Consider the following 19845-nt stretch of genomic DNA (forward strand, 5'->3'; position numbering starts at 1 on the left):
AGACTTTGGGCGTGACGTGAGAATGGTGAGAATCGCTACTAGTCTGTACTAATGGAGGCCTTTCGCGATGGCCAGGCCGGAGGCCTCAGAGGCCATTGAAGCCCCCGGGTGGTTGGGGTCATGGCTGGACAGTGCCTGTCGGGCAGTGCCCACCTGGCGGTGCTCCAGACACCCTGGTGGTGTCCACCTGTCACCCTGGCTGTGGCCAGCAGTGCCGGCTGGGCACCATCAGTGTGCTAGTAGGGCACCTCCAGTGTCAAGTGGTGGTGCCTGTGGAGGGCTATGCAGTGGGTCTATGGCGGTGGGATCATGTGGAGATGGACCTTGCCAGGGGTAATGATAGGGGCGGGGGCATGTTGAGGGTCAGGCAGGAGGGCCCATCGGGAGGACCCCTGATGCCAGCGACTTGTGTCGGGGAGGGGAACATGTTGTCTGTGAGAGGGGTCCCAATGTGTGGGGGTGAAGGAAGGGGTCTCTCAGTGCACTGAGAGATTGGAGTACCCTTGCAAAATAGCACTTTGAAGCTGGGCTTACCAGTGTGTTTAAGCCCTGTTTCCAGACCACCACGCCCCCCCCCCCCCACCCGCCCCCCAACTCCCCGAGTACTGGTGCAAAATTCCAACTTTCCAAAAAAAAGTGACTAAGACCGTGTGGGAGGATTGTGGTATGGAGCACGCATGAGAGACTGGCGTGGATCACTCCAAATTCTCACTGGGCTGAGGGGGATTGTGATCGACCGGGGGTGGGTGACGGGCCAACTGACTGGGGAGGCCAGCGATCACACTTGGGGGGGGGGGGGCGGCGGTGGGGGTGACTGAGAGATCTCTCTGAGCTGTTGCACAGAACACAGAGATTGCACCCTCTACAGTGAGCTTTCTGGTGAGCTTAAGCCCCACCCCCTCTCCCTACTGGCAGGAAACAGATTATGCATTATTTGCACAGAGTGGCATAAGATTGGACTTGTGGCCTTGCCAAAAAAACAGATCTGAAACTCTCCTGTTTTCATACTCATTCAGGACGAAAGATTTTTTGGGTAAGATCTCTATGATTCTAATTGTACAAGGCATTGGCGAGACCACACTTAAGTACAGTTTTCTTTTCTTATCTAAGGAAAAATATACTTCCTTGGAGATGTCCAATAAATCTTCCAAGGATGGGGTATTGGTTGATGAAGAGATGTTGAATGGAATGGGTTGACATTTCCTGGAGTTAAGAACAAGGTTATTTAACACAACCTTGACTTTTGATCATGTAATTGCTGAGTGGCTGTATCCCTGACTGAGGCATCTAGAACTAGGAGCCATAGTCTCATGATAAGGGAATGGCCATTTAGACCTTCATTGTTGTAATGTAAAGAAAAGACTTTTGCACATATAGATTCAAACTAACAACAAGGTTTATTGAAAGAGATGTTCTCTACACAGAGTACAAACTGAAATTAAAAGCAGGAGCAGCTGAAACACCCCAATTGCATCACCATCAAATCATGTGACCAGCTCTTAAAGCAATCATCCAACTATTTAAATGTATAACAATTGTGGCAAAATTTGTTTATTCAAAGGGTTCAGAGAGTAGTGGAGAATGAGATTAGTAGTTTTTGCACACTAATCAAGGGATGTGAGGATAGGGTGAAAATATTCTTGAGGTAGAAAATCAGCCATGATTTTATTGCACAGAGGAGCAGGCAAGAAGGGGCCATGTAGCCTACTCCTGCAAGTTAGCATAAGTATCAGCCCTAGCCACGACTGGCAGGAGGAAATCCCAACAGATGATACATTGAACAGTACAAGTCACTATAGAACACCTTTCTCCTGATCCACAGTGAAGAAACAATACCACATTGAGCAATTGTTTCACTTGTTGGCAGCAGTACCCTCAGAAATCGATATTTGCCTCTTTGCGTTCTAACCATAATACAAATCTATAGTTGTGTGAGAATATGTTCTTCTCTGTGAACTCCAATTCATGCTTTCCAGAGCCTCAAAACAGAGTTTTAATTTCTGCATCAACTATAAAATAGCCATCACTAATCTGTTTACTTCATGCCAAAAAGATGATACCAGAATATAATATTATGTATATTTTCACTCTTAACCTTGAACCCAGTTCTTATGTGAGGAACTTTGGCAAAGAACTGCATCTACTATAAAGTAGATTCCTCTTCCGTGGAGTTCGGTGACAACTCAGTGAAGGGCAAAGACTTCTTATCCTGCCACCATTTTCCCCTACTGCCACAAATGTACCTTACAATTTTCTCCTGAAAAACTTCTCATTTGGGCCAAAAAATAAGCCCTTCATTTGAAAACTTAAGGGATTCTAAGCATGAACAAGAACTGGATAGATATATGCCATAAACTTAACCTGGATTGGATTTTCTCCCCCAACCTTTCAAAAATAGCCACAACCATATGGTCCTCTAGACGAGAGCATATTCCTAAAATAACATGTTTGTTAGAGTTGACATCCACTTGAACTCTTAGGTACTAAATTATGGGGAGGCAGTGGCATAGTGGCATTGTTACTGGACTAATATTCCACAGACCCAGGGTAATGCTCCTGGGGACCAGAGTTCAAATCCCACCATGGCAGATGGCGAAATTTGAATTCAGTAAAAGTCGGATGATGACCATGAAACCATTGCCGATTGTTATAAAAACCCATCTGGTTCACTAATGTCCTTTAGGGAAGGGAATCTGCTGTCCTTACCTGGTCTGGCCTACATGTGACTCCAGACCCACAGCAATGTGGTTGACTCTCAAATGTCCCCTCAGGGATGGGCAATAAATGCTGGCCCAGCCAGCGATGCCCACATCCCATGAACAAATAAAAGAAAAATCAATAATTGGGATAGGCACCTTTTATTTTCCAGCCAATATCTTGAAAATCCTCAAGTCAGAGAAAACTATAATATTGGATTTGAGGGTATCCACTGCCATATCCAGTTGGTTAGTCCATCATTCAGGATGAAGAATAGATCAGATCCCTGGGCAAGAGGACCAACATAATAGTATCTGCCAGAAGGAGTACTGTAGTGCTTTCAAGATTGTGGAATGAAAGGGACAATTTTACTTACACGTCTAATACTAATTTCAAGAAACCAGAATTTAAAGTTGTGAACAAATATTTGGGAGTCAAAAGAATCATTGCATAAATGAACCAACAGCTTGGTATGCACCAGAGTTGTCATTTTACTGTCAGAAGCTACCATTGAAGAAATTATCATCTAAATTGAGAAATGGAGCTCTGAGTTGCAGGAACTAGCAGTTGAGGTTGTGCAATTCAGGCTTGTTTTAAACAGTATTCAAGTCTGCATGTTTATAATGACAGGAACAGGAAGGTTAACAGCAAGGTATATTACACAGCTGGATGTCACAGAGAAAAATGGAAGGACAAAAGGAACACAACGTTAAAGCAAAACAGATACAGAAGAGTTAAGGGTATTTTACCCATATATCTGTCCATGTGCATACATGTTTAGAATTGAGTTGTGCAAGGCATGTTTGTACATTAATGGGAGATTGACCTGCAAGAAATGTTCCATAACTCATAAATTCTTAAGCATTATACTCCTCAGAAAACTGCAAGCAAGTCATTTTTCATTCAAGCTAAACATTAATTTCCCCAGATGTTTTGTGCGGTTTTCAGTGTCTTCTTCCTGATAGTAATGTCCATTTACATTCCTCAGTTTAACTAGATACTTTTATCATCTCAAATTATCGTCCGTAGTAGCATAGGAAAATCCCAGGAATGCAGTTGTTGCAGTCGGGCTGTTAAAGGTAGAATCAGGAATGCGTCCCACAGAATTAGGGACAATTTCTTGTGTGAATTCAGGATCAAAATGCTGTAGGTCACCAGGGCCAGCCTGAAAAAACAAAGACATTGTGAAGCAAAAGATTTAAAAATTGGTGTGTTTATTTATTTTATCCTGTGAGACACAAAGTTTTTGGTAGTGAAAATACTTTAGATCCCTTTATATGATGCCATGTCAGGTATTGTATGGACCAGCCATGATAAAGCTCACTATACTGTCTTGTCGGATCTTAAAATAATAGTCAAAATTGCACTTTTGCATGATGGTGCTTTCCCTCCAGACCTCCCCCCACCGCCCCAGACAAGTGCTGCTTACAGTATTGGGTTAGTGCAGTCTTACATGCAACTTTTCCCCCTCATGACCTCTTGAATTTTGCTATGCAATTTAAGCCTTCACATATCTGAAGTGTGAGCTTGGGACACTAGAATAAGTTCAAGGAAATTTAGAGATTAAACCCTTACAAAATCATATGCAGGGAAAAGTGAAAAACCTTCCTTTAATCAATACCAAAAATTCCATGCATTTCCAATTTTCCTAGCAGATGAATGATGGACAGATTTCAGCCAGTCAGACATATCGGCTACTGATTTTACTTGCAAATCGAATGAACCTAAACAGGAGTCTGGTATGTCATAGGCGCCTCAACTGACTTCTTAATCTCATTATATTCATTTTTTCACTTACTTGAGATTTGGGAAAGCATCCTTCTCACTATGGACTTCCTACAGTTAGAAGTGAGAAGGTAATCGCTTTGCATTTGCAAAACTCTTCCTTAACATAAATGAGAATTAGAAAATCACCTATGGGGATATGGCAGATGAAATGAGTTTCATTCTACTTCCATCTAAAGTTTGAAAAGTAGCAAGTGGTCTCAATCTGTTCTTTGCAACATTTTGCCCACCATGAACACTAAAACATATCCTGTATGTGATGAACTGACTGGAGAAGAAACCATATCCAGACACAAGAACAGCAACCCAATGTTACCTTGTGTAACATAGATCAGACTTAAATACATCTGTCCAACTATCTCCATGGTCAGTGTTGGTAGGTGCTAAATTGTGAACCATCGCTCAAGCAGATTTCTATAGCATTGTATCCTCTTGCAAAATGCCACACAACAAAATATACAGCTCTACAAGTATAAAAACCAACAGAAGCCAGAAAACATACCACATTGGGATTGTATGGTGGGGTAATTCTCTTGTGGTAGAGATCCTCCCAGTTGATGGATGAAAAGAATATGTGCTTTTTTATATCAAGCTGTGACAGGAGAAAATACAGTGAAGTTAGTCATGCCTCATTCTAAAGTTTGAAGTGAAAATTATGTTTTTTGGATTAAAGGCCTTGAAATGATTAGATCTGTTACCCAACACTTTGCACGTGCTCAGTGTAAAAGGCAGTATCCATAACTATTATTGAGGTTGTTATGAACCAAAACGTAATCTTATATATGCAGCGAGTAGGCTGTAGCATTCCTCAGGAAAAGCAATCCTTTGTTTATGGAGCGCCAAGAAAATATTTCAATTTCAGAGATGCTCAGAAAGCTTAATAGGCTTAACATTCAAGTATATCCAACCACTGCAGAGCAGTAATCAACAAAGCAAAGAGCTGAAATATGTAGCTAAAATAGCAGAATATAAAGCAAAGACATTATGCTCCAACTGAATTGTACATTGTTTTCACTGCACCTCTCTACAGTATTCAGACTTGGTCAGTGACAGAGCAGAGGCATTCAACACTGGAGGTAATATAGAGCAGAATCAAAAAGTTGATCCCTCGTATTAAAGAATTGAGGTATAAGGAAAGATAGGAAATTTGGGTTTTTAGACTTGAGAAAGATGAAGTGATGGGTGACTTTTAGAGCTACCTAACTTCGCCAGCAATATGGAAAAGGATAAACCATAAAATTACTTCTAACACGTGTCTGACAGATTCATTACAGTTTCAAGACTAACATATGATAAACTGAGATAAAGAAGATCTTCACACACACAATCATTAAATTGAATAAATTTCTAGATAACGGAGTAGAGGTGAAAGCCCTGAAACAATTAAATGTAATTGTGTACGCTGGATGAATTTAAATGGATGGAGTGGTGTTCCTCTTCACAAATCACACTGTGATGTTATAACATCCCTCATGTAGTCAAAACATCCCAATGCACATCTTAGTCAAATTAATTATTTTGAAGTGCAGTCATGTGGCCAATTTGCATAACAGCACTATTCCATTAATAGCAAATAAAGTAAATGATCATTGAACTTGTTTTGATGGTATTGATTGTTGGATGAATGTTGGCCAAGGCACCAAGCGAATGCCCTACATTTTTCCTCAAAATAATGCTATGCTGACTATCTTGGATGAACTCTCATTCTAATCAATGTAAAGTGTCCTCATATAATCCAGTGATTAGTGTTCAGTCATGTACAAAATGCACACATACAAAATCCGCTTCAGCTCCTAATCTTCTCTTTTGGTCTTTTTGTAGAAGTCCCATCAGGATATCACGAGCGGCTGTTGATTTACCCATTGGCAAGTGGAGTGGCTTGTAGAGAATGTTATTGTACAACTCAGCTACATCTCGACTGTAAAAGGGTGGCTGATGACATAAAAGAAAGAAACATTGACTCATTGATAAAATCTTGAAGGAAATAAGCCGGCGTCAAACTAAATTTACTGTTTAGACTTGACTAAAGAGAAGCTTGCACAATAGACAAAATAAATTAAAAAGCCTGTTTTCTTCATTTTAAACGTTGTTTTAGACCCAAATTTGACATATTATGTAGTATTTTGAATATGTCTTGAGTATAACAATTTTCACAGCAACTTCATTGCAGTGTTAATGTAAGCCTACTTGTGACACTAATAAATAAACTTTAATTCTCCTTCATTGTTACAATTATCTCAGTACTAAACAGAGTAGTTAGAAATTTTCAGTTTAATGTACAGTATTTAATACTACAATGTAAATTGGTTCAGAGTATTGAAACCATCACCAACTGCAGTAACAAGAGACCCCAACCATCTTAATGGGATAATGGTGGCAAGTATATTGGATGGGGAGTGGTGGTCAAGAAATATATAGTTTAATATATTTATATTGATTGTGAAAAAATGTTAAAAATACACCTAAATACTACATTGAGTTTTGGGTACAGATTGCAGGCTCAAGTAGCTAGTTTGTTACTTACCAATCCAAATAACATCTCGTAGAGGACTGCCCCAAAGCACCACCAGTCAACAGTCCGATCGTATGGTTGTTTTTTTAACACTTCTGGAGCAAGATACTGACAAAACAAAGTACATTTAGAATGGATGCTTATAAATTTTCCACAATGTGAAAATATACTGCTTGTGAGTATTAAATAGGAGCAATAGCCAATTGAAAGTTCATCAATCACACCACAAGAACAAAAGTAAACAAAACAAAAAAATTCCATTAACTTTCTTCCACCAATTAGAAACCTGATCAACAATCAGAAGTTGGACAGTCACTCATTGAACTGTAATATCCTTGCACTCTCAGTGGGTCAATTGTAAAGTTTATTTATTAGTGTCACAAGGAGGCTTACGCTGCAATCAAGTTACCGTGAAAATTCCCTAGTCGCCACACTCCGGCGCCTGTTCGGATATACTGAGGGAGAATTAAGCGTGGCCAATTCACCTAACCAGCATGTCTTTCAGACTGTGGGAGGAAACTGGAGCACCTGGAGGAAATCCACACAGACAAGAGGAGAGTGTGTAGACTCTGCACAGAGAGTGATGCAAGCCGGGAATCATACCCAGGTCCCTGGTGCTGTGAGGCAGCAGTGCTAACCACTGTGCCACCGTGCTGCCCTATGTATACAATCCTAGGTGCCCATTATCCACTGTTACAAGTATGACCAATGCTATCAACATTCTAGGGGTTACCATTGACCAAAAACTGAATTGAGTAGGGTCAGAGGCTAGGAATCCTGTGGCAAGTAACTCACCTCATGACTTCCCAAAGCCTGTCCATCATCTACAAGGCACAAGTCAGGAGTGTGATTAACTATTCTCCCCTTGCCTGGATGAGTGCAACAATGCTCAAGAAACTCGACACCAGTCAGGACAAAGCGGCCTGCTTGATTGCACCCCTTCCACAAACATTCACTCCCTCCACCACCAACACACAGTGACAGCAGTGTGTACCATCCAGAAGATGCACTGCAGCAACTCAGGAAGGCTCCTGAGGCAGCAACTTCCAAACCCATGACCGCTGCCATCTAGATGGACAAAGTCAGGCGACACATGGGAACACCACTGCTTGGAAGTTCCCCTCCAAGCCACTCCTCATCCTGACTTGGAAATATATTGCTGCTCCTTCACTGTCGCTGTGTCAAAATCCCGGAACTCCCTCCTTAATACCACTGTGGGTGTACTTACACCTCAGAGATTTTAGTAGTTCAAGAAGACAGCTCATCACCACCTTCTCAAAGGCAATTAGGAATGGGCAATAAATGCTGGCCAGCCAGCGATGCCCACATCCCATAAATGAATTTTTAAAAAACTCAATTAGTGCCATATGCTTTAGGAATGATCCTGGACAACATTCAGTCATGTGAATTGTTTTAGAGACAGAGCAGAGAAGGATTAGTGTCACCTGAAACGTATGGTGAAATGTAGAAATGTGAAAGATGTTTGATTTGGACTTAGCTGAAAAATAAACGAACTTTGCAGGATGGATGCCCTAATTGATGTTACTTACAAAAACTATGCTTTCTGTGTGGTCGCTTCACGGACAGGCTTTGATTATTTAACTCTTTCAGGCCAAATGAAATATAAAATTGTCACACACGTACCTCAGGAGTCCCGCAGAAAGTAGAAGTTGTTCCTGTTGGTTCTATTACTTCTTTACAAAGGCCAAAGTCTGTTAGCACGATATGACCCTGAAATAAAGTAAAACCTGGTCATGAACGGCGTTGTGAGACATTTTTATTTAAAATGAAACTGGGAAGATTGTTATTAATACCTGAGAATCCAAGAGAATGTTTTCAGGCTTCAAATCCCTGGAATACAAAGTGAGATCTACCAATCAACCGCAGAGGCTTTGGAATTTTATTTTTAAAATGTTGCAGAAAACACCTCCTTTACAGCAGAACTCACCGATACACAATGTTGAGCGAATGCAGGTATCCTATAGCACTGGCCACCTCCGATGCATAAAACCTGGCTCGTGGCTCCGGAAACGTGTGCTCACGTTGCAAGTGGAAAAAGAGCTGCAGCATTAAAAATAACACTTCTCAGTGGTTGTAATGTGTCAATTGTTTTCCTGCAGTCGCATGGTTTTACACCGACAGCCCTCTGGATCAACATGTTGTGGAACAGCTAGTCAGTAGCTATAGCAGATAACCGGAACCCCAAGCAGAAGGATTTCCTTTGGCATGGTCTCCCAGGATATTGTCAACTTTCAGCAACTAGGTACTCCCAATATTTCCTCAGTCTTCCAGACGCTGGGAGCAATTGTAGTCCCCTTCCCCTTGAGCCTGATCAGTAGGATCCAGCTCCCTCACTAAATTTACTGCAAAGAGATTGTGAGGATTTTAGTTCACTGCATTGCAACTGTTTTGCAAATGCTGTGGGTTGAATAATATCACAAGTTTAATGTATCAGGATAGTATGAGTCATAGAGTTTTACAGCACAAAAATATGCCCTTCGACCCATCATGTTTGTACCAGCCATCAAGTACCTATCCTAATCCCATTTTCCAGCCTTGTACGCTATGGCATTTCAAGTACTCATCTAAACGCTTCTTAAATGTTGTGAGGGTTCCTGCCTCTACCACCCTTTCAGGTAGCGAGTCCTAGATTCCAACCACCCTCTGGATGAAAATGTTTTTCCTCAAATCCCCTCCCCTTTACCTTAAATCTACACCACCTGGTTATTGACCCCTCTACTAAAGGGAACAGTTCCTTCCTAGCTACCCTATCTATGTCCCTCATAATTTTGCACCCCATCAGCCTTCTCTCTCTCTAAGGGAAACAACCCCAGGCTAACCAGCCTTTCTTCATAGCTCATAAAAAGTATGGAAAATCTCAAATTCTTGTTCCTGTGGATCACAATACACAAATGTTATTTGATAACAATCGGAGGTCCCTATCTGCTTCGAGAAGATGACCATCATCCCAGTACCAAAGAAAAGCCAAGCAGCCATGCCTTAATCTGATAGCTCTGACATCCATCATCATGAAGTACTTCGAAAGGCTAGTCATGGCACAAATCAATTCCAGCCTCCCGGACTACCTGGATCCACTGCGGTTTGCCTACCGCCGCAACAGATCCACAGCAGACGCCATCTCCCTGGCCCTGCACTCAATCCTGGAACACCTAGATAACAAGGACACCTATGTCAGACTCCTATTTATTGACTACAGCTCAGCCTTCAACACCATTATTCCTACGAAATTCATCTCCAAACTCTGTGCCCTGGGCCTCGGCTCCTCCCTCTGCGACTGGATCCTGAACTTCCTAACTCACAGACCACAATCAGTAAGGATAGGCAACAACACCTCCTCCACGATCATCCTCAACACCAGTCCCCCACAAGGCTGTGTTCTCAGCCCCCTACTATACCCCTTATACACCGATGACTGTGTGGCCAAATTCTCCTCCAACTCGATTTTCAAGTTTGCTCTCGACACCACCGTAGTGGGTCAGATCTCAAACAATGACAAGATAGAGTACAGGAATGAGATAGAGAATTTGGTGAACTGGTGTGGTGACTTGTCTCCAATCATTGACTCTGTCTACATTTCCCGCTGCCTCGGCAAAGCAGCCAGCATAATTAAGGACCCCACGCACCCCGGACATTCTCTCTTCCACCTTCTTCTGTTGGGAAAAAGATACAAAAGTCTGAGGTCACGCACCAACCAACTCAAGAACAGCTTCTTCCCTGCTGCCATCAGACTTTTGAATGGACCTACCTTGCATTAAGTTGATCTTTCTCTACACCCTAGCTATGACTGTAACACTACATTCTGCACTCTCTCATTTCCTTCTCTATGAACAGTAAGCTTTGTCTGTATAGTGCACAAGAAACAATACTTTTCTCTGTATGCCAATACATGTGACAATAATAAATCAAATGATAATTATATTGTTGTTACCTCGTGTTTATGGTTGCAATTTTTCAGAGTTAAAAATTTCCCAACATTACATAAACAAAGTAGGAAGGACAATTGGAAGTTTTGTAAAATTCAAATCCAATTGCTGTATGACCTCCCCTCGACCAAACAAATTCAGAGAAATGATTGTGTTTTGTGGTTTTCATCTCAGTAGCATAATTTGCCTTTGATTTTATCTCAGCCTTTCTGTTGATGATGTAGAGCAATATTGATCAGGATGTGTGCCAACTTTCACTAATCCTCATTCACACCTTTGTTAGCTATGGACAGAATTATTCCAATGCTCTCCCCCAATAAGGCTCAGCTCATCAAAAACCCTGCTGCCCCTATCTCCGATGTGCAGTCTGCTACCTGCCAGCTCCCAGGTCTGGAGAAATAGTCCTCACTCACATCATTCTAGAGGGTACTGGATTTGCAAAAAATAAATTCTGGGACAGTGCTTTTAAAAAGCCTCCCGAATGAATCAGCAAGCAGCTGCCTTAACCAGCGACCAAAGAATTCAAAACTTAACCTTGATTCAGATCTCAAAAGTTCCAAGTTTTGCTTCTTCTCCGGGGCCTCTGCGCCACCTTGTGGCTAGTGGTAGGAGTGCAGCTGTGCAAATAGCTTTAGAAATGAGGGACAAATGAGGCCCCGGGAGTAAGCAGAGCAGAATCTGGGACAATCAGCAAAATTACATAATGAACCCATACAAAACAGGGTGGTTGGACACCCTGAATGTTGGCTGTTGAGGTCATCAATGTATATTGTTGGATGTGCCTTTGGGCCACCGGTCATTTGATTTGATTTATTGTCACATGTATTGGTATACAGTGAAAAGTATTGTTTCTTGCGTGCTATACAGACACAGTATATTGAACATAGAGAAGGAAAGGAGAGAGTGCAGAATGCAGTGTTACAGTCATAGCTTGGGTGTAGAGAAAGATCAACTTAATAGGAGATAGGTCCGTCAAAAGGCTGATGGCAGCAGGGAAGAAACTGTTCTTGAGTCGGCTGGTTCATGTCCTCAAACTTTTGTATCTTTTTCCCAACAGAAGAAGGTGGAAGAGAGAATGTCCGAGGTGTGTGGGGTCCTTGATTATGCTGGCTGCTTTTCTGAGGCAACAGGAAGTGTAGACACAGTCAATGGATGGGAGGCTGGTTTGCATGATGGACTGAGCTTCATTCACAACCCTCTGAAGTTTCTTGCGGACTTGGACAGAGCAGGAACCATACCAAGCTGAGATACAACCAGAAAGAATGCTTTCTATTGTGCATCTGTAAAAGTTGGAGAGAGTCGTAACGGACATGCCAAATTTCCTTAGTCTCCTGAGAAAATAGAGGCGTTGGTGGGCTTTCTTAACTATAGAAAGGTTGTTGGTGATCTGGACATCCAAGGACAGGTTGTTGGTGATCTGGACATCCAAAAACCTGAAGCTCTCGACCACTTCCACTTTGTCCCTGTTGATGTAGACAGGGGCATGTTCTCCTTTGCGCTTCCTGAAGTCGATGACTATCTCCTTTGTTTTGTTGACGCTGAGGGAGAAATTATTGTCGTCACACCAGTTCACCAGATTCTCTTTCCTGTACTTTGTCTCATCATTGTTTGAGATCCGACCCACTACGGTGGTGTCAACGGCAAACTTGAAAATCGAGTTGGAGGGGAATTTGGCCACACAGTCATAGGTGTGTAAGGAGTATAGTAAGGGGCTGACGACACAGCCTTGTGAGGCACCGGTGTTGAGGATGATTGTGGAGGAGGTGTTGTTGCCTATCCTTACTGATTGCGGTCTATGGGTTAGGATGTCTAGGATCCAGTCACAGAGCGAGGAGCTGAGCCCCGGGCCATGGAGTTTGGAGATGAATTTCGTAGGAATAATGATGTTGAAAGCTGAGCTGTAGTAAATAAATGGAAGTCTGATATAGGTATTTGTTATCTAGGTGTTCCAGGGTTGAGTGCAGGGCTAGGGAGATGGCATCTGCTGTGGACCTGTTGCGGCGATAGGCAAACTGTAGTGGACCCAGGCAATCTGGGAGGCTGGAATTGATTTGTGCCATGACTAACCTTTCGAAGCACTTCATAATGATGGATGTCAGAGCCACCAGATGATAGTCATTAAGACACGCTGCCTGGCTCTTCTTTGATACTGAGATGATGGTCATCTTCTTGAAGCAAAGAGGGAACTCAGATTGGTGTAAAGAGAGGTTGAAGATGTCTGCGAATCCCCCGCCAGCTGGTCTGTGCAGGATCTGAGTGCTCGTCCGGGTACCCTGTCCAGGCCAGTTGTTTTCCGTGGGTTGACTTTCGAGAAGGCTGCTCTGACGTCTGTGATGGTGTTGTGTTTTGTCAAGATAGTGCAGGAAATCTCTGATCAGAGTGAAATAGTCAATGTGCCATCTTTGAACTGGGCTGATGGGAATTTTCTCCACCACATTCAGGAGGTTGTGGTTGGAAGCAATGTGCCCAACACGTACACTGCTGTCTCAGTATTACTTTGGTCGCAATGTCATCGCTAATTGAGACCAGCACAAATAATATGCAACCAAAGATATGGAGGGGCAAAAGAAAGGGAAGGGGTGCTACAGTTAAAGGTAAAAGTCAGATATGAAGCTTAAGAAGAAACTGCAATCTCCAGGAATCACGGTCCACTAGTGGCCATCCACTTACCTCACCACCGTTCACATAATCCAGGACAAAGTAGAGTTTCTCTGTTGTCTGAAAGCAGTAGTGGAGCCCAACCAGAAAGGGATGCTTGAGATTTTTCAGCAGCACATTGCGTTCAGCCATAATGTTCTTTTGCTAATTTAAAATAGATACCATTAGAATCTGAACGACTAACCACAGAGAAACGATCCTTCAATCAGTCCATTTAACTACTGTACATTTACATTCTCTGGGTACATTTCTAATTTTGTGAGTGAATTCATATAGGTTAGGGCGCCTTAGTGTCCAAAAGATATGTAGGTTAAGTTTGTTAGCTGTGGTAAATGGGCAAGTTTACAGGGATAGGGCAGTGGTGTGGGTCTGGGTAAGATACTCTTTTGGAGAGTCGGCACAAACACAATGGGCCGAATGGCCTCCTCCTGCACTGTAGGGACTCTATGGTAAATATCAAATTCAGCCCAGCTTCAGTGTACCTAAATGCATGCAATCCTATCCTTAAACAATCTCTTTAGTATTAATTACCAGTCATATTAAATTTTTACCCTAAATTTATCCCAGTGCAAAAGCACAGTTGTAGGCCCTTTCCCTGTTAACAGTCTGAGATTAGCCTACCAGTTCATAACCTTAGTGTCATATTTGACCCTGAGATGAGTTTCAGAACTCATATTCATGCCACCACTGGGACTGCTTATTTCTATTTATGTAGTATCATCCAACACACCCCATTTCAGCTCATCAGCTGCTGAAACTCTCATTTATATCTGAAATACTATTGGGCTTCATTCTTCCAATGCACTCCTAACTATCCTCCCACATTCTACCCACTAGAATTCATTCAAAACTCTGCTCTCTGTGTCTTCATTCGCACCAACTTCTACTCTCCTATCGTTCCTGTGCTCCCTGATCTACATTGGCTCCCACTCAAGGAACATCTTCAGTTTAAAATTCACATCCTAGTTTACAAATGGGGGCAGCAATGTGGCACAGTGGTTAGCACTGCTGCCTCACAGCGCCAGGGACCTGGGTTCGATTCCCAGCTTGGGTCACTGTCTGTGCGGAGTCTGCACTTTCTCCCCGTGTCTGAGTGGGTTTCCTCCGAGTGCTCCGGTTTCCTCCCACAGTCCAACGACGTGCAGGTTAGGTGCATTGGCCGTGCTAAATTCTCCCTCAGTGTACCCGAGCAGGCGCCGGAGTGTGGCGACTAGGGAATTTTCACAGTAACTTCATTGCAGTGTTAATGTAAGCCCACTTGTGACAAATAAACTTTAAAAAATAAATCCTCAATGGCCTCATGCCTCCATCTCTGTGACCTCCTCCAACCCCACAACCCTCCGAGATATCCGCATTTTTCTCATTCTGACCTCATGAGCACGACTCATAGTGGGTAATCAGAAGCTTTTTGCCAGGGTGGAAGAGTCAACCACTAGGGGGCACGGGTTTAAGGTGCAAGGGGCAAAGTTTAAAGATGTACAAGGCAGATTTTTTACACAGAGGGTGGTGGGTGCCTGGAACTCACTGTCGACGGAGGTAGTGGAAGCGGATACGATAGTGACTTTTAAGGGGCATCTTGACAAATACATGAATAGGATGGGAATAGAGTGATATGGTCCCTGGAAGGGTAGGGGGTTTAAATTAAGTTGGGTAGCATGGTCGGTGCAAGCTTGGAGGGCCGAAGGGCCTGTTCCTGCGCTGTAATTTTCTTTGTTCTTTGACTCCAATTTTAATCACTCCATCACTGCTGCCTGTGTCTTCAGTTGTCCGGGGCCTGAACTCCTTACACCTCTCGGCCTCTACATGTTGCTTACCTCTTTAAGAGGCTCCTTTAAAACCTATCTCTTTTTAACAAGGCTTCTGGTCATCAAACCCAGTGAGTGAAATTTAATCCATTTCATCATAGTGGGTAACATGGTGGTTGGGCCCACTTTTATTTTATTCATTCAGGGGACATGGGTGTTACTGGCTGGCCAGCATTTATTGTCCATTCCTAGTTGCCCATTTCAGAGGGCAGTTGAGAGCCAACCACATTGCTGTGACTCTGGACTCACAAGTAAGACAGACCAGGCAAGGTTGGCAGATTTCCTTCCCTGGAGCAAGTTTGTGAACCAGATGGGTTATTCTGACAATTGACAAATGATTTCATGGTCATCAGTAGATTTGTATTTCCAGATTTTTATTATTGAATTCAAATTCCACCACCTGCCATGGCGAGATTCAAACCTGGGCCCCCAGAACATTAGCTGAGTTTCTGGATTAATAGTTTAGCGATAATACAACTAGGCCATTACCTCCCCCTAATCGCGGGAAAACCCACTCTTCAGTCTCCCAGTGGCAGGAAAAACCCCCTGCGATTAAGTTGAACGCGGGAAGGGTCCAAGCTGGAAACTTGCCCACTCATGCTGGGATGTCAATTTCACAACTGAGCCAATTGACATCAATTATTTGAGCCCACTGGGTGTAGTGGGAGATCAGGGATTAAAAACCAGTCGTGTGGCTTTCCTATTATTCCCAAAGGCCATCTACTAAACCCTGTTTACCAGGGTTGGGGAGAGGTGTCTTGTTATCAGTCCTCAATTGAAGGATCCAGCATCAGAAAGGGTGGGGTAATGGGGGGAGCGGCTGATAAGAGCTACTTCCCTTCCAATGCCTCCAAACCCCTTCTCTCCCCTCTCCTGCGATTCCTACGACCCACCTCATGTCCTCATTCACCTGAGTCCATAGGACCTAGCAATGGTCCCTGGTGAAGTTCCTATGGCATTACCAGTAGCAGTCAATGCTCCTGGTGGTTACTGGCAGTCCTGTAAAGCTGATTGGCGGGCAGCCACTGGAGGGCAGGATTTCTGCTACTGGAGTCCTAAATGCTCGGGACAATCCGAAGCTGGCCAGTTAAGTGACCAGGGAGGCAATATTGGGCCTCTCCCACAGAGTCTACATGGTTTTCCAGCAGTTTGGAGACCCACGGGACCTGTGTTGAGAACATTAAATCCAAACCATTATCTCCTTTTGTGGCTTGCTGTCATATTTTGTTTTTGATATTGCTCCTGTGAAGCACCTTGGGATATTTTATTAAGTTTAAAGTGCTAAATATAAGATGCTTTTTAAAAAAGTTTATTTATTAGTGTCACATGTAGGCTTACGTTCACACTGCAATGAAGTTACTGTGAAAATTCCCTAGTCACCACACTCCGGTGCCTGTTCGGGTACGCTGAGGGAGAATTTAGCATGGCCAATGCACCTAACCAGCATGTCTTTTGGACTGTGGGAGGAAACCGGAGCACCCGGAGGAAACCCATGCAGCCATGGGGGAGAACGCGCAGATTCCACACAGACAGTGACCCAAGCCGGGAATCGAACTTGAGCCCCTGGTGCTGTGAGGTAGCAGTGCTATCCGCTGTGCCACCCAGTTGCCATTACACTAAAGGAGTTAAACAATGAGGACAGTCTTATACTTACATCTTTTCTATTCAGGATCATCTTCTTCTGCAAGACTTTGATGGCATAAAACTTGCCATCTGATTTATGTTTAGCAAGGAGAACCTAAAATAAAAGTTCAGAGATTTAGAGTCCTAACTCTGTAAGCCACACTCATAGGATATAAAAGCTACATGTTTTCCAAGTCTATATTGATTATATTCCAAGCATAATTTTGACCAAGTCTAAACTAACAAATTGGATCATATTTCAAGACAGTTGCAAGTTTCTGTCATAGAGTCACAGAGGTTTACAGCATGGAAACGGGCCCTTCGGCCCAACTTGTCCATGCTGCCCTTTTTTTTTAAAGCCAGTAAGCTAATCCCAATTGCCCGCATTTGGCCCACATCCCTCTATACCCATCTTACCCATGTAACTGTCTAAATGCTTTTTAAAAGACAAAATTCTTCCTGCCTCTACTACTACCTCTGGCAGCTTGTTCCAGACACTCACCACCCTCTGTGTGAAAAAATTGTCCCTCTGGCCACTTTTGTATCTCTCCCCTCTCACCTTAAACCTATGCCCTCTAGTTTTAGACTCCCCTACCTTTGGGAAAAGATATTGACTATCTAGCTGATCTGTGCCCCTCATTATTTTATAGACCTCTATAAGGTCACCTCTCAGCCTCTTACGCTCCAGAGAAAAAAGTCCCAGTCTATCCAGCCTCTCCTTATAACTCAATCCATCAAGTCCCGGTAGCATCCTAGTAAATCTTTTCTGCACTCTTTATAGTTTAATAATATCCTTTCTATAATAGGGTGACCAGAATTGCACACAGTATTCCAAGTGTGGTCTTACCAATGTCTTGTACAACTTCAACAAGACATTCCAACTCCTGTATTCAATGTTCTGACCGATTCTGACCTGTTCTGTAAGCTGTTCATTTTGACAGACCTGCATTTAGCTTAATCGATGAAAATATCTTACTTTAAAAATAACGCTCTATGGAAAATGGAAACAAAATGTAGAATGAAAACAGAAAATGTTGGGAAAACCCAACGGTATTTTCTGTTATTATTTCAGATTTCCAGCATCTGCAGCATTTTGCTTTTATACCAACATATTCTAATTCTCTTCCCACACCTAGTGGCAGACTTTCATCTGTTTCCATAACTAGTTATTCTGGGAACAGGTCGCTAATCTGTCGCCAGGGGCTTATAGCTTGAGGGGCACCACTCCACATCAAGTATGGCTGACCAAGAGTCCCTCCTGCTCTTACCACCAGCTATAGGTGTGTTGGAAAGATTTGCAGGTTGACACTCAACCTGTTTGGCCACATTATAAATACACCTTCCTTGGCCATTAGGCCCTGGGGTGGGACTCAAACCTGGAGGTTCTGGCTCAGAGGCGGGGACGCTAGCCACTGTGCCCCGAGACCTCCATGACAAAATATAGGAGCTGGGAAAACAGGTTCAAAGTTTGCACTGCAGGAGAAACCCAAACATAAAAGTACAAACAAAATAAAACAGAAATAAAATTATCTTAGCAGTAAAATAATTCACTTACTTTCCCAAAGCTCCCTTTTCCAATAATTTTGAGAAAATCAAAGTCTGTTGGTTTGGCACTGCAAGCAAATAACCATGTTTTTAATTAACTGTTTCCTGGGACAACAGAACATGATTCCAATATTAAAATTAAATGAACTCACAAGGAATTGGCAGAAGGTCCCAGGTTGATGTTATTCGGCACTGACTTGATCTGCAAGAGTAGATTTGGATAACACAATCAAAAGAAGGGATGTGCTTGTTAAATCATTGAATAAGGATCTGGAAATAATCTCTCCCTCAATGTCAACAAAACGAAGGAGATCGTCATCGACTTCAGGAAGCATAAAGGAGAACATGCCCCTGTCTACATCAATGGGGACGAAGTGGTAAGTGTCGAGAGCTTCAAGTTTTTAAGTGTCCAGATCACCAACAACCTGTCCTGGTTCCCCCCATGCCGACACTATAGTTAAGAAAGCCCACCAACGCCTCTACTTTCTCAGAAGACTAAGGAAATTTTGCATGTCAGCCAAGACTGTCACCAACATTTACAGAGAACCATAGAAAGCATTCTTTCTGGTTGTATCACAGCTTGGTATGGCTCCTGCTCTGCTCAAGACCACAAGGAACTATAAAAGGTCGTGAAAGTAGCCCAATCCATCACGCAAACCAGCCTCCCAGCCATTGACTCCTCTGTCTACACTTCCCACTGCCTCGGCAAAGCAGAAGGCATAATTAAGGACCCCACGCACCCCGGACATTCTCTCTTCCACCTTCTTCCGTTGGGAAAAAGATACAAAAGTCTGAGGTCACATACCAACCGACTCAAGAACAGCTCCTTCCCTGCTGCTGTCAGACTTTTGAATGGACCTACCTTGCACTAAGTTGATCTTTCTCTACACCCTAGCTATGACTGTAACACTACATTCTGCACTCTCTCCTTTCCTTCTCTATGAACAGTATGCTCTGTCTGTATAGCGTGCAAGAAGCAATACTTTTCACTGTCTGTTAATACACGTGACAATAATAAATCAAATCAAATGTCAGAACAGGAAATCACGGGTTAAGAGTATTTTCTACTCACCGGATTGCCCTCCTCATTGTGAAAGGGATCCTTTCGAATTTTTGAGCGATTCATTTTTCACAAGGCAACTAGTTCTGGAAAGAAGAAAGACATCAGCTGCCTCTTGCTCTTTGAAATCTCCTGTTTTATAGTGCGATTTTATAAAGAGAATCCAATTCAAACAGATATATGATGCCTTCATGATCAAGTGATACTTGAAAAACT

General features: G+C 42.9%; 1 protein-coding gene across 1 annotated transcript; it reads right to left on the reverse strand.

The window, feature by feature from the left end:
- Positions 1-3288: 3288 nt before the first annotated feature.
- sgk2a (serum/glucocorticoid regulated kinase 2a) lies at positions 3289-19695 on the reverse strand. Its single transcript, XM_078236077.1, has 12 exons — positions 19642-19695; positions 18722-18771; positions 18580-18637; positions 17056-17139; positions 13609-13740; positions 8943-9055; positions 8809-8845; positions 8639-8725; positions 7007-7102; positions 6259-6414; positions 4985-5074; positions 3289-3862 (listed from the first exon to the last, which is right to left on the reverse strand). Exons 1-12 carry the CDS (start codon positions 19693-19695, stop codon positions 3704-3706), a joined length of 1116 nt encoding a protein of 371 aa, XP_078092203.1. The 3' UTR covers positions 3289-3703.
- Between the last annotated feature and the right edge of the window lie 150 nt (positions 19696-19845).

This window comes from Mustelus asterias, chromosome 20 (assembly GCF_964213995.1).
Source record: "Mustelus asterias chromosome 20, sMusAst1.hap1.1, whole genome shotgun sequence".
NCBI lineage: Eukaryota > Metazoa > Chordata > Chondrichthyes > Carcharhiniformes > Triakidae > Mustelus > Mustelus asterias.